Source organism: Mauremys reevesii, linkage group 27, assembly GCF_016161935.1.
Source record: "Mauremys reevesii isolate NIE-2019 linkage group 27, ASM1616193v1, whole genome shotgun sequence".
NCBI lineage: Eukaryota > Metazoa > Chordata > Testudines > Geoemydidae > Mauremys > Mauremys reevesii.
Window position 1 is genome coordinate 2557042 of NC_052649.1, and position 14422 is coordinate 2571463.

At 61.0% G+C, this 14422-nt stretch overlaps 1 protein-coding gene across 7 annotated transcripts in view; it reads left to right on the forward strand.

Moving 5' to 3' along the window:
- The window catches only part of MPP2 (membrane palmitoylated protein 2), a 37550-nt gene that overhangs the window by 9377 nt on the left and 13751 nt on the right, over positions 1-14422 (forward strand). Inside the window, exons 1-5 of one of the 7 annotated variants that reach the window (XM_039516892.1) lie at positions 1906-2101; positions 8085-8203; positions 10211-10363; positions 11852-12001; positions 13156-13383. In XM_039516892.1, coding sequence (XP_039372826.1) covers positions 2020-2101; positions 8085-8203; positions 10211-10363; positions 11852-12001; positions 13156-13383 — 732 coding nt within the window. In that variant the 5' untranslated portion in view covers positions 1906-2019. Of the gene's footprint in view, positions 1-1905; positions 2102-7760; positions 8204-10210; positions 10364-11851; positions 12002-13155; positions 13384-14422 lie in introns of those variants that run through there. The other 6 variants (XM_039516893.1, XM_039516894.1, XM_039516895.1 and 3 more) reach the window with 6 other exon arrangements.

Here is a 14422-nt window from a genome sequence, read left to right on the forward strand (position 1 = left end):
GGTTGGGGTGGGAGGAGCAGGAGTGGGTGAGAGTGAGGTTGTTAGGCGGGGGGCAGGAGTAGGTGGGGTGAGAAGGGCTGGGACCCCTGAGCAGGCAAGGTAGGGTGGGAAAAGGGTCTGGTGGGGGTTTGGGATGGGGTCAGGCTGGGTGGGGTGGGAAGGAGGTTGGGGTGGGGGATAGGGTCAGAGTGGGATCAGATATAGGGGGGTGGGAAGGGGTCTGGGTGGGGGTGGGATGGGGTCAGGCTGGATGGGATCGGAAGGGGGTTGGGTGGGGATGGGGTTAGAGTGGGATCTGGGGTGGGGAAGTTGATGGTCAGGCAGGGGTGAGATGGGGTCAGGCTGGATGGGGTGGGAAGGGGTTGGGTGGGGATGGGGTTAGAGTGGGATCAGATATAGGGGTGGGAAGGGGTCTGGGTGGGGTGAGATGGGGTCAGGCTGGATGGGGTGGGAAGGGGTTGGGTTGGGGGATTGGGGTGAGAGTGTGAGCTCTGGGGTGGGGAGTTGGTGATCAGGCTGTGGGGGGTGGGATGGGGTCCAGGTGGGGTGGGGTGGGAAGGGGGCAGGACAGGGGTAGGCCTGCGAGGGGGAGCAGGTGGTTTGGGGCGGGAGGGGCTCAGGCTAGGGGTGGGGCGGGTTGACGCTGTCCCTTTAAATTTGTATCCGTCCTGGCTTAACGTCCTTGGATGTAATCCCTTCCTGCTGCCATGGCAACGAGGGTATAATAGCGCCAATGCCAGTGCCCGCCTTAAAGGGGTTAAGGCACCAATGCCCCCTGCCCCTGGGGAGGGACTCGGGACCGGGGCCTCTCCCACCTGCTGGGTGCCTGGTGCACCATCCCCTCCCCCCTCCCCTATGGGCCTGCTCATCCCCCGCCGCCCTTACGCCCCTGCTGGCAGGAAGGGGTTAATAATTCAGGGGTGCATGAGGCTTACCCCCTGCCCCCCTGAGAAGGGGGCAAGGGCAGGGAAGGGGCAGGGGGAGCAGAGCCCTGCGGGCAGGCTGAGCTGGCCGGGTCCTGGGCTGAGCCGGGCGTGGGGGCCATGTGGGGCTGGATATGTGACCCTGTGGGCATGTGTGTGGGGTGGGGCTCTTTGTGTGTGTTTTGTGTAGCTGTGTGTTTGTGCACCGTGTGGAGCTGTGGTTGTCAGTATGATCAGTTGTGTGTGTGTGTGCTGGGTGGGGCTCATGTGTATTTGTGTGGCATGTGAAGCTGTAGGGGCCAGTGTGATCAGGTGTGTGTGTGTTGCATGGGGCTGTGTGTGTGTTTTGTGTAGCTGTATGTTTGTGCACCATGTGACGCTGTGGGGGCCAGTGTGATGGTGTGTGTGTGTTGCATGGGGCTCTGTGTGAGTTTTGTGCACCGTGTGAAAATCGTGTGTGTGTGTGTTGGGCTTGGTGGACCTTTGGTCAGACCCAGTCTGGCCGTTCTTAGGTTCCTGGAGCTAGCAGGAGGACCCAAGAGCCCTGGCTCCCAGTCTCCCTGCTGGAACCCGGGGGAGATAACTGGCAGTAGAACCCAGGTGCCTTCTGTAACTACTAGGTCATGCTCCCACGGGCTCTGCTCTATCCATTAGGCAACACGTGGTGCTGAGAATAGAAACCAGGAGTCCAGTTCCCGGTGCCGATCCACTCACTGGCGGGCTTTGCATTGGCTGGCTGGCCTCTCCAGGCAGCAGGGCTGGTGGGGTCACAACTCCCCCTTAGGCGTCTGCTCTCGCCCACCTTTGCCATCTGGTGCCAGCAGCGCCAGTGCCAATCACGCCGCCGGCAGCCGAGCTGGCTGATTGGCTGGCATTTTGGGGAGATGCCTGGTCTTCTCTCCAGCCAGTGGCTTCTGCCTCCTCCGCCCTTCCCCGCGCTGCGAAAGCGTCGGGCTCAGCCCCATCCATCGCCTGGGCGGGCGAGCTGTCAGGGCAGCGGGATCTGGAGACGGTCGCCGTGGCAGCCTGCTCGGGTACCCGCGTCTCGGAGCAGCAGTGCGGAAAAGCCTGTCTCTGAGCATCCCTGACCGCAGCCATGAGCAGCAGCCCTGCCAGTGGTGTCTCCTTAGAGGGGATCTCGCTGGATTCCTCGGAGGAGTCCGAGCTCCGCAGGGAAGGTAGGGATTCTCCGCCCCAGCAGATGCATGGCGGGGGTGGGGGGGGCAGGGGGAGGCTGCTTCTGGCATCATGAGGGGGATTGCCTCCCCCCCCCGCCTTCCCTGCTGCCTCCGGGGCTGTTGTCCGAGCTGAGCTGTCAGAGATGCTGGGCGGGGATCGGGGGGAGACAGGAGGCCAGCGATGGAGCAGCTAATCCCCCAGCAAAGGAAGGAAAAGGGTCACCGAGATGAGTGGGGAGCAGGGGCTGTGCATGAGCCAACCCTGCCCCAGGGGAACCAATGTCCCTCCCCCACTGCCCCTTTCCCCTAGGGGTGGAAATCTAGGTTCTGCCCACCGGGAATGGGCACTGGGCGGGTGGGTTGCTGCAGGCTGGGATCTTTGCAGCTCTGCCTGGAAGTTGGGGGGCAGGGAGGGGGTGGGTCTCTGAGGGAGGGGGTTGGTCCCCATCTGTCATGCTTTTCCCATCCCTTCCAAAGAGATGAATGGGGGGAGGTATTCCCTCCCCCTGCTACACAATAGCTGATCTCTGGGGTGGTGGGACACATCAGTTCAGCTCCCCCCACCTCTGTATTGGCACATGAAGGCATTGTTGCTAACTGGGGTCTTGGGGGGCTGGGACCAGGGTTTTGGGGTCTCCCTGTGCCCTTGGCTCACCCCGGGGTCTGTATTGGGGAAGGGGTTCGGTGTATATAGTGCAAGAGCTGGGTGCCGGCAGGGACCCTTTACTTTGCTGACCAGGGCATCGCTCGCCCTGTGGGTGGCTCTGTGCACACTAGGGTGCCGCCATTGGCTCTAGTGGGGTATCCCTGTGGGCAGGAGTTGGCCTGTAGTTATTAATACGGGTGTTTGGGGGAAGGAAGATTGGGTCCACGTCTCTTATCTCCACTGAAATGCGCAGGACTAGAGGGGTTTCTCTGGGGGGCAGGCTGGAAACGAATGATTTCCCTTGTGTTTAGACAGTGGTTTATAAACGGGCAGATGCAGTGCTGGGAGCAGCTGCCTCAGGGGGTCCCTGAGGTGGTGACAGAGAGGGGCTGGCGTCCCCGACTGGAGAATGGTACCTACAACAGCCTGTTTTCTCTCCTTGGCCTTTCACCTCTGGGACTCTGGGCTTGGCATCCACCGGGGATCCCTGCATCAAGGTGTCTGGCGCTGAAAGCCTGGGACCTGGGTGGTCTTGTCACCCACCGCACTGATGGACACAAGGGGAAGCGGCACGGGCCGAGGGATGTGCTGGCCGCTGCTTCCAGCAGCTCCCATTGGCCCGGAGCAGCGATCCGCGGCCAGTGGGAGCCGCGATCGGCCAGACCTGCGGACGGGGCAGGTAAACACACCGGCCCGGCCTGCCAGGGGCTTTCCCTACACAAGCGGCGACCCCTGTTTGAGAAACCCTGTTCTAGGTCAATGCAGTGTCAGTGTAGATGCTGCGTTATGATATTTTCCCTTTCATTCTCTCTCTCTTTCCCCATTGTGTTGGCTTTCTGGACTGCCGCTGCACAGGGTGGACGCTGCCTTGCTCACGTCAGGACTGTTACTGGCTTTCGGGAGCCGTCCCACAATGCCCCATGCGGCCAGTACAATCGAAGCAAGCGCTCCTGGTGAGGAGGCGTGCCGCCGACACGAGCAGCGCCGTGTTGACACGCACAAGCCATGTCGTTACTGCGCCGGCTGCACGCTGGCCTAAGACGGCAGCTCCTGTGCTCCCCAGGCCAGAGATGCAATGGGGACTGACTGCTGGGAGGGTGTGACCCCTTAGCTGGCTGGTGACCCCTGGCGATTGGAGCTGCTGCTTGTTTCCGAACTGCCTCTGGGTTAACCGTGTAATGGCAGGACTGTCAAAATGCCATTGTGCTGAGCCGCAGGGTCCTGCTTCTCAGCCTGTGTTCGTTGAAACGTCTCTGCTCTTCCCTTATGTGGAAATCTGGCTCCAGAGAGCAGGGCCGCCCAGAGGATTCAGGGGGCCTGAGGCAGGGCTGGGTCTTTGGCTGCAGTTCAGCAGCGGGTCCCTCTCGGAGGGAAGGACCCGCCACCGAATTGCCGCCGAAGAACGAAGCAGCGGCGGTAGAGCAGCCGGTCGTGGCTTTTTTTCTTTCTTTCTTTCTTTTCCCCGCCGCTTGCAGCGCTTGTACTCAGCGGGCGGCGCTCCGAGGCTTCGGCAGCACTTCAGCGGCGGGTCCTTCACTCGCTCCAAGTCTTCCGCTGCACTGAAGGGCCCGCTGGCGAAGACCTGGAGTGAGTGAAGGGTCCGCTGCCGAAAACCCGGAGCGGCTTGCGGGGCCCCTGCAGGGCCCGGGGCCTGGGGCAAATTGCGGCCGTGCCAGAGAGTTTGGAACAGGGGCAGGAGGGATAGCTCAGTGGTTTGAGCTCTGGCCTGCTAAACCCAGGGTTGTGAGTTCAATCCTTGAGGGGGCCATTTAGGGATCTGGGGCAAAAATCTGTCTGGGGATTGGTCCTGCTTAGAGCAGGGGGTTGGACTAGATACCTCCTGATGTCCCTTCCAACCCTGACATTCTATGAGGGGCACACATTTGCCCACATTTCTACCCAGGCTCCGTAGCGCACACGTTGTCACCCACTCGCACTTATCACCCCCATACACACGTGGAGACAGAGCTAGTGCACGTCTCGACCTCACACTCCAGCCTGTATGTTCAGACACCTGCACGCAGATACCCTGGTGCTGGCTTAGGCACATCCCTGCCCAGACTCAAAACCACATTCGCACGTGCAGCTACGGGTGTGTGCACTCGCACGCCTACATCTGCCCAGTGGCACCTTGAGACCCTGGTCATGCACCAGCACCCCGTTGTGCGAGGTGCTATACTAACCCAGAACAAAGTCACTACTTGGTGCATGCGTGTGCGTTCGCACATGAGCCAACTCACAGATCTGTACCGTCCATCCCTAACGCCGCGTGTGTTCCCCCACCCCATTGGCTTGCACACAGATGTGTTTATTTCCCCCCTGCCTCCAAAAACATTATTTTTATTCCCATTACCGTAGCAACTGAGATGGGCGGGCCCAGCGGGGTGATGTCCCTCCCCCAAAGAGCTTACAGTGTAAAGGGGAAACTGAGGCACAGCAAGGGAACGTGACTCGCCCAAGCTCGCTGGGAATAGAAGGCAGTCCAGTGCTCTACCCGCTGGACAACACTGCCTCTGTTCACAGCCGTCTGTCTGCCCCCAGCCTCTGCTAACCAGAGTGGTGTTGCCATGATGAATACAACCATCCACAGAGGGAATATTCATGGGATGCTCTGAGTGTCCCACTCCATCCCCATGCAAATCGTCCCCTTACCCCTGCTCCCTGTCTCCACTACGGCCCTTGGCTGCAGGTACGGCGGCTGGTGCCCTCGCTCCTTTTTCTGCACGCCCTGGGCCCGGGCACGGCTTGCCTCAGGCAGCAGCTGCGTTCCCCTAGCCCCTGCAGGGTCTGTAAAGAGGAGCTGGCTCGTGCTGCCACCCTGACTCGGCCACCCCCCACCGCAGGAGCTCAGGAGAAGGGTCTGATCCGCTGAGCGCCACCCCCCCGGAACGTGGGCAGCACGGAGCAGTAAACAGCCTCCAGCCTGGCTGCTCCCCCACCCTCACCACCACACTCGACTGCTGCGCTTAGTGGCCCGGAGCCAAATCTCCGCGTCGTTTCACTTATTAATGAGCTTGGTGGATGGGGCATTCGGGGACAGACGCTTGTCACTTGCTGCCTCGGTGGCTTGTTTGTGGTTTGAGCACATATCTTTTTGGGGGGGTGGGGGCCCTGATTCGTTCCTGAGCAGTCGAGGGGCATTGCGAGGCGTTTTCCAGTGAGCCGGCTGGTCCAGGCTGCGGTCCTACCAGTGATCCCCAAATCCAGGGTTTCTCCCATAACACCCCCCATTGCAACCCCGAGGCGGATCCGCCTGAACCCTGGATTCCCCACCTCACCCCATAAAGGGATCTATCAAATCTGGGCTTTCTCCTCAGAACGCCCCCAACTCCTAATGGGATCCCCTCAAATCCAGGATTGCCCCTCACCCCACCCGCTCACTTGTACCCCTCCTAGGTTCTGCCCAAGCGTCATATTTCCTTTCCCGACAACCTCCTGAGCCACTGATTTCCGCCCCCCCCCCGCCCTTCACAAAAAAGTTGCTATAAATATTCCAGTGTGTTTAATATTTAACTCCCCGGCTCCCCCGAAGGAGATCGTTGCTGGGCAGAGTCCAGGTAGATTGTTGGGGCTGCTCCTTCCACAGTGGGGCTGTTGCCTGGGGCGGGGAGCTCACCCCAGGAGGGTGGGTGATATGTGCTTGGAGTCAAGGGTGCGTCCTGCCCAGGTCCATCAGGGGCCGTGCAGCTTCCTACATTACCCTGGCATCCAAGCTCCTCCCAGTCTTCAGTATATTTACCCTCATCACATCCCTGTGAGCCAGGGCCGGGCTGTGATCCCCGGGTTACGGATGGAGAACCGAGGCCCCGAGAGACCGAGTCGGCTGGCACGGGCCAGGGGCGGGTGAGTCATTGCAGTGTAGACGCACCCTAGTTGACCTCCCCAAGGTCACGCAGGGAGTTTGTGTCAGAGCAAGCACCCAAGCCAGCGCCTTAACCGTTGGGCCATCAGTGGAGATGGGCCTCACTCGAACCCCCCTGGACCCGCCTCCTTTCTGCTCCAATCTGAGACCACCTGCCCCTTTCAGAGCCCTGGAGCCAGTGCCAATGCCCTTAAAGGGACAGGATCCTGGGGGGTGGCGGCATCTGTTCCTCGATTAGGGTCACTTCTCAGCAACCCGGGAGCGAGCCAGGCACGTGGGACAGGGCAGGAGGCCAGCCGAGTTGCGGATGGCAGAGCCTGCGGCTTGCTTGCCCTCCCCATCCGGAGTCTCCACCCTAACCCATTCCTACAGCCACATCCGCCTCCCGCCCTCCTGGGTGGTGCTGGGACATTCTCGGGTGTTTGTTTCTTTAAGGGGGAAATGCACCGTCGCCAGTTACCAGTTGGGGTGGTGGTGGAAGAGTGGGGGGATCTCATGGCTGACTGGGTGATCAGCCATTTGCCTACAGAGAGGGGGCAGGGCAGGGGGCAGTGGTGATGAAGTGGCCCCGTTTTAGGGGTTAGGAAGTGGCCTTTCTCCCAGGGGTCCCAAAGCAAGATGACTTTACTCTGACCGATCTCGGGGTCACACTGATTGCCAGATTTGGGGTCAGGAAGGAGTTCCCTCCCCGGGCAGATTGGCAGGGACCTCGGAGTTTTTTGCCTTCACCTTGGGGAGTGGGTCACTTGCTAGGTTCATCTGGGCGTCTCTCACCTAGTCAGTTCCCTGCGGTTGCGGGGGGCTCGGGCTCCGGTGTCCCCGCGGTCTGTCCCGTGCTGTGCCTGGGGTTTAGTCTGCTGAGGGCTGGCTAAAGTGGAACTCAAGTCATTGGGCTCAGGGCGTCTATCTGGGTGATAATGGCCTGTACCTTACAGGAGGTCGGACGAGATGAGCTAATGATCCTTTCTGGCCTGAAACGACATACTCCTCATTGGCCTGAGGGTGTCTCAGAAGGACAGGGACCCGGGGAGAGGGGGAGCGCGGGGGCTGCCACTGAGACCTCCCCATCTCCCATCTGTTTGCCAGCGCCCTGCCCGAGCAGCTGATTCTGGGCAGCTACGTGGCTGATTCTTCTCTAAAGGTGGTCGCAGCTTGGGATGGAGTGTGCCAGGCTGTGGGTGGGTGAATCCTGCTGGTAGGGGCTGTGTCAACTCTGTGCCCTGGCAGAGGCAGGGGTAGGGGAGGATCCATCCCTAATCTCGTCCGCAGGGAGGGATTCTGTGGGCTGGGGGAAGAGCGGACCCTTGGGGGGGTTTATGTGATGGGATCGGGTCAGAGGTCACCCGTCCGTTTGAGCGCTGGTTACGGCCCCTTTTTCTTCTCCTCCTCCCTCCGTCTCTGCCCCTCTTCCTTGTGCTGGGATTCCCTTGCTTTCACCCTGCCCTCTTCTCCCCCACCCCCCTTTCTTCCCCCAGCCATGCAGCAGGTCCTGGACAACCTGAGCGACCTGCCCAACTCCACCGGGGCGGCTGACCTGGATCTCATCTTCCTCCGAGGCATCATGGAGAGTCCAATAGTAAGATCCTTGGCTAAGGTACAGTCGCACGGGGTGGCCGGGGAAGGGGCGGCGGCTGAGTTTGAACCTGCTTTTCCGGATCAAGTGCAGCATCCCCTGTCCCCACCTTCCTGCCGCAGGCGCCTGTGTTACAAAGTCGTCCCTGGATCTCCCTGGTGTTCCCTGCCTGGCACCTCCATTTCCAGGGGTGGGCTGGGGTCGCTGCTACCAGGCCAGGTTCTTCTGGGTGTGCCTGGGAATACGGGAGCAGCTGGTGTCTCGCCTGGCCCCTGCACTGGTAGAGAGGGTCACCACCTCCTGTGTCCTTGGACTGCAGCTGGGCTCCTCCAGGCCCCTTGGCCAATCTCATCCAGCTCCAAAGTGCACAGGTCTGGAGCCGGGGGTCATGAGCGTGGCTGCGTGTGCAACGCGTGTACGAACATGTGGCGTGTCAGCGTACGAGTTGATCGCGTGGGGTGGTGACGCGTGTGTAACTGGGAGGAGGTGGTTGGGAGACTCTGAGAGTAGGGGTGTGCGTGTGTGGGTGTTTGTGTGTGTGCGCACCGACTGGTTACACTTTGGTGCATGCTAGTTGCATGGGTGGGTGGGTGTGCACTCGCGCCTGCCTCTACGCTGGCCCCTGTGTGTGTGTGTGTGTGTGTGTGTGTATGCAGACGGGTGCCCGCCTGTATGCTGGCTCCAGCCTGTGTGTTTGTGCACGCGCCCGTGTGCTGGCTCCAGTGTGTGGGTGTGAGTCTGTGTGTGACGATATTATTTTTAGTACCCATCTGTGCATTGCTCCCCTGGGTGCCCAGGCAGCAATCTCCCACCCTGCCAGCCCCCGTCACTGGCACCGACAGAGCGGGAGAGGACAGGCATCGATTCAAGCAGGCTGAAGATGGGCTGGATTGCTGGGCTGCTCCCGGGCTTGGGCTGCCAGGGTCCCGCTGGGGGCTGGGTGCTGAGCATGGCAGGGGGCAGGCGATACAGTTCCAGGGGCACACGCCCAGGGGTTGGTGGCACTCAGGAGTGGGAGATTTCTGCTCCCTAGAAACCCTCCCCCACTCTTCTCTCATCACTCCTCTGCCCAGACCACCACCTGCCTCTCCCGGAGGACTAGTGGCTGGAGGAGGTGTGTGTGCCCGCCTGGATGCTGGCGTGTGTGTGTGTGTGTGTGTGTGTGTGTGTGCCTGCCTGGATGCTGGCTTGTGTGTGTGTGCGTGCGCATACCAGCACTGTGTGTGTGCGTGTGCATACCAGCACTCTGTGTGTGTGTGTGTGTGTGTGTGTGCGCGTGCGCATACCAGCAGGGTGTGTGTGTGTGTGTGCATACCAGCAGGGTGTGTGTGTGTGTGTGTGCATACCAGCACTCTGTGTGTGCATACCAGCACTGTGTGTGTGTGTGTGTGTGCGCATGTGCGTGCATACCAGCACTGTGTGTGTGTGTGTGTGTGTGCCTGCCTGGATGCTGGCTTGTGTGTGTGCACACGTGCGCATACCAGCACTGTGTGTGTACGTGTGCATACCAGCACTGTGTGTGTGTGTGCATACCAGCACTCTGTGTGTGTGTGTGTGTGTGTGTGTGCGCATATCAGCACTGTGTGTGTGTGTGTGCACGCGTGTATACCCAGCACTATAGGGCGAGCAAGGAATACGGGGGGAGGGGTGGTGCATGCAAGATACCAGGAGACCTGATCAGCTGCTGTGACAGCTGGCGTGGCCGAGTCTCTGCGGATTCCCACCCGCCCCTCCCATTTTGCTGGGCTGGGTGGGGCTGGCCTCGCAGACGGGCACCTACCGCGCAGCCGGACGGGCCCCTTGCCCCCCGCCATCCTGTTGTTGCCTGGGAGCAGATGCTGGGGTATTAAGCACCATGTGATCGGGTGTCTGTGTCACAGGGCGGGGTGGGGGGCCTGGTTCGGCCTCACAAGCCCCCCCGTCTCCTCCTTTCCGCGCAGGGCTCGGTGTCTAGGTCTCACCAGCCGGGGGCTCCAGGCGGCCGAGGTTAATGGGGGTTTACTTGTGCTCTCTCATCCCCCTCCGCAGGCTCACGAGCGCCTGGAGGAGACCAAGCTGGAGGCCGTGAGGGACAATAACGTGGAGCTGGTGCAGGAGATCCTGCAGGACATCGCCCACGTCGCCGGGAGCAACAGCGCGGCCGCCGAGCTGGCACGCATCCTGCAGGAGCCCCACTTCCAGGTGCCTCCGCGCGGCGCTGGGGGGGGGCTGGCCAGGGTCACACCCCTCTGGCTGCGTGTGTGTTGGGGGGCAGGGGGGTCTGGCTGAGATCTGGGAGGCGGGGCTGGCCAGGGTCACCCCTCTGGCTGTGTGTGTGTGGCAGGGGGTCGGGCTGGGATCTGGGAGGCGGGGGGGGGGCTGGCCAGGGTCACACCCCTCTGGCTGTGTGTGTGTGGCAGGGGGGGTCTGGCTGGGATCTGGGGTGCGGGGGGCTAGCCAGGGTCACACTCCTCTGGCTGTGTGAGTGTGGGGCGGGGGGGTCTGGGTGGGATCTGGGGAGTGGGGGTGGGGGCTGGTCAGGGTCACTCCCCTCTGGCTGTGTGTGTGGGGCAGGGGGTCCGGCTGGGATCTGTGGGGTGGGGGGGCTGGGCAGGGTCACGCCCCTCTGGCTGTGTGTGTGGGGCAGGGGGTCCGGCTGGGATCTGTGGGGCGGGGGGGCTGGCCAGGGTCACGCCCCTCTGGCTGTGTACAGGGTGGGGTGGGGAGGGCTCTAGCTGGGATCTGGGTCATGCCATAGTCCAGACGATGTTGCTTTCAGTGCTTTATCCTCTGGAAGGTGGTAGCGCGACGGGACCCACTCGTGGGCTCAGGGGCCAATTGGGCAAATAGCTCCCCAGAACCAGCCCCCGCCCCTGCCCCCACCCCTGGGAGCTCCCGGTCTGGGATTTAGACACTAGGCCGCAGCTGGATACACAGAGAAGGTGGGGAGCGAACAGCACAGACACTGGGAGCAAAGCAGCCACAGGGTGGAGTTGGGATCTGGCAGGGAGCTGGTTCCAGCCTCATCAGCTAGAGTTTGGCTGGGATCCAGCTGGGATCTGGTCTGTGCCACGCAGGCTGGGATCTGGTCTGTGCCAGGCAGGCTTGGATCCAGCTGGGATCTGATCTGTGTCACACAGGCTGGGATCTGACTGGGATTTGGTCTGTGCCATGTGGGCTGGGATCTGGTTTGTGTCACGCAGGCTGGATTCTGGCTGGGATCTGGTCTGTGCCACGCAGGCTGGATTCTGGCTGGGATCTGGTCTGTGTCACACTGGCTGGGATCTGGTCTGTGCCATGTGGGCTGGGATCTGGTCTGTGCCATGCAGGCTTGGGTCCGGCTGGGATCTGGTCTGTGTTATGCGGGCTTGGATCCAGTTGGGATCTGGTCTGTGCCACACAGGCTGGGGTCTGGTCTGTGCCACAGAGGCTCGGATCCGGCTGGGATCTGGTCTGTGCCACACAGGCTGGGGTCTGGTGTTTATCACGCAGGCTGGGAGCGGGTCCGTGCCACAGAGGCTTGGATCGAGCTGGGATCTAGTCTGTGCCACACAGGCTGGGAGCTGGTCCGTGCCGCGTGGGCAGGGATCCGGGGGAGATCCAGTCTGTTTCCTCTCTGTGTGCAGTGGACAAAGCCCCTTCTCCCCTGCTAACATCCCTCCCTTTCCCCCCCTCGCGCTGGGGTCTCAGTCTCTCCTGGAAACCCACGACTCAGTGGCCTCCAAGAGCTACGAGACGCCCCCACCCAGCCCCCTCCTGGACCCCATGTTCAACAACCAGCCGGTGCCGCCGGATGCCGTGCGCATGGTGGGGATCCGCAAGACGGCCGCGGAGCACCTGGTGAGCCTGGGGAGGGGGGCCTGGGGTGGGGGCTCCTATCAGCGAGCCGGGTGCCCACGGGGAGCCTGGCAGGGGTATGCACATCCCACGGGAAGGATGGTCCTGAGCATTACCAGCTCTCTAGTAACATGGGCTGCCCAGTGCGGGCCTGGCCCCCTTTCCCCCAGCTCTGTCTGCACCGCAGGCTGGGGAAGCCCCTCCGGGGTCCAGCCGCAGCCCCTTCCCCCACAGCGCTGGCTGCTATCCAGGCCTCCCCCCCGCCCAGCAGGGCATCAGTGCCGCTCTATTAATCGGTCTGTCCCACGCTCGGCGAGGCGCCGGAGCTCAGCATCGCCACAGGGAGGGGAAGGGGAGGGTGTGTGTGTGGGGGGGAGGAGGCTGGGATGGGGTGGTGGAGGAGTGTGTGGAAGGGTGTGTGAGTGTGTGGGGAGGGGTGTGTGTGTAGAGATGGGAGTGTGGGGGAGGAGGTGTGCGAGCATGGGGGTGTGTCTGGGGGAGGGATTGTTTGGGGACGGAGGTGTTGGGGGACTGCGTGTGTGGGTGGAGGGATGGGATATGTGGGAGCATGGGGTGTGGGGGTGTGAGGGGAGGAGATGTGTGGGGAGGGCTGGGTGGGGGCTGTGAGTGTGAGGGGAGGAGGTGTGGGGATGGGGTGTGTGGGTGTGGGTGTGAAGGGAGGAGATGTGTGGGGAGGCTGAGTCTGAGGGGAGGAGGTGTGAGGATAGGGGTGTGTGGGGATGGAAGGTCCCTTCCCAGAGGCTCCACCGTCACACAGAGTCCTTGCCTACCCCAGGGCCTGGGGGGCCAGCCCCCAGCCTTGTCTGGTTATGGGGTAACAGATGAATGGGCTTATCCTCTTCTCATCAACCCCTCCCTCCCCGTCTAGCTCAGCCCTCTCTTCCCCTCCCTCTCTCTTCTTCTGTTTTCTCCTCTTCCTCTCCCTCTTCCTCACTCCCCTCTTCCCCTCGCCCTCTTTCACACCCTCCCATCGGACACAGCTGGCTGGGGGGCTGGGCTGGTTGTTACGGGGAGGCGATGGGGCAATGGGGTGCAGCGATGGGCCCAGCTGAGGCTCCAGGGCTCCCCATGATTCCCCGGGGGCCTGGCCATCCCAGGGCCAGGCGCTGAGGTGCGTGCCGCCCCTCTGCCCGCAGGGCGTGACCTTCCGGGTGGAGCGGGGCGAGCTGGTGGTCGCCCGCATCCTGCATGGCGGCATGATCGACCAGCAGGGCCTGCTGCACGTGGGCGATGTCATCAAGGAGGTGAACGGCAAGGAAGTGGGCAACGACCCCAAGGTGCTGCAGGAGATGCTGAAGAACGCCACCGGCAGCGTGGTCCTCAAGATCCTGCCCAGTTACCAGGAGCCTCCCCCGCCCCGGCAGGTAGGGCCCCCTGCTCGCTCGGGTATGTGGGGGTGTGACGTTCCCCAGGGGGCGATCTGGGCTGCAGAACAGTGGTTCTCCGAACGGCGATGCCTTTTACGCTGCTTGGCTGGTGAGTAGCTACGCCTGGCACGTGACCACACGGCCTCCAGCGTGTGACCCGCTCCCTGCTAAACAGGACAGAGTGCTATCAGCCAGCCATGCATGCATTACGCTGCAGGACACCAGCAGATTCCCAGCCCCAGCCTTGCCCCGAGAAATGTGCGTTCTCTACTGCCCGGTCCGCTCGCTGTGCAGAACAACTCAGATAAAGTCCGTCATTTCGTCAAAGGAAAACGATATCCACACATCTTGTCATCATCCCCCAAAGACGCTGGTTCTGATAAAACAGTGAAACGAATCGATTAACTATAGAAAGGAAGATTTTAAGTGATTGCAAGTCATGAGGCTTAAAAGTCAGAATCGGTTACAAAGCAAAATAAAGAGAGAACAATGCCACCTAACGTCTAAGCTTAGCAAGTGAAATGAGCTTAAAAGCAAAAGGGTTTTTCTCAACCAACGCTTACAGCAGCTTGTGCTGGAGGGACTCTGCCCACTTAGTTCAGCATATTCCTTGATGGCATCAGCAGAGAGATGGTAAGAAGAGGAGTGAAGTCAGGTGTTTTCCTCCCTTTTCTATAATTCAATTTCATGTGCTAGAAACATCCTGGCTGACTCACGGTGACGTGCAGTCTGTTGTGGACGTGGTGTTTGAACCGTCCCTGTGACTGAATGTGAATTTCTTGTTTACCTCTCCCCCTCGCTGGAGAATGGCTGCTTGAGTAGGTAATAGCAGGGGGGCCTTTGTCTCTGAAAAACTGGTCTGGGTCTGCTTTTCTTTAACTTGGAGCACGTCAGAGTAATGTTATACAGTAGAATCTTATAACTTTGCCTGCAATGTTGATTCACACATTTTACCAGCACAATAATGTTCAGCAGATTATGAGTTTTCAAAGGACAAGGTATACTTTGTACAGCATTTAGCACAGTCCTATGAAAG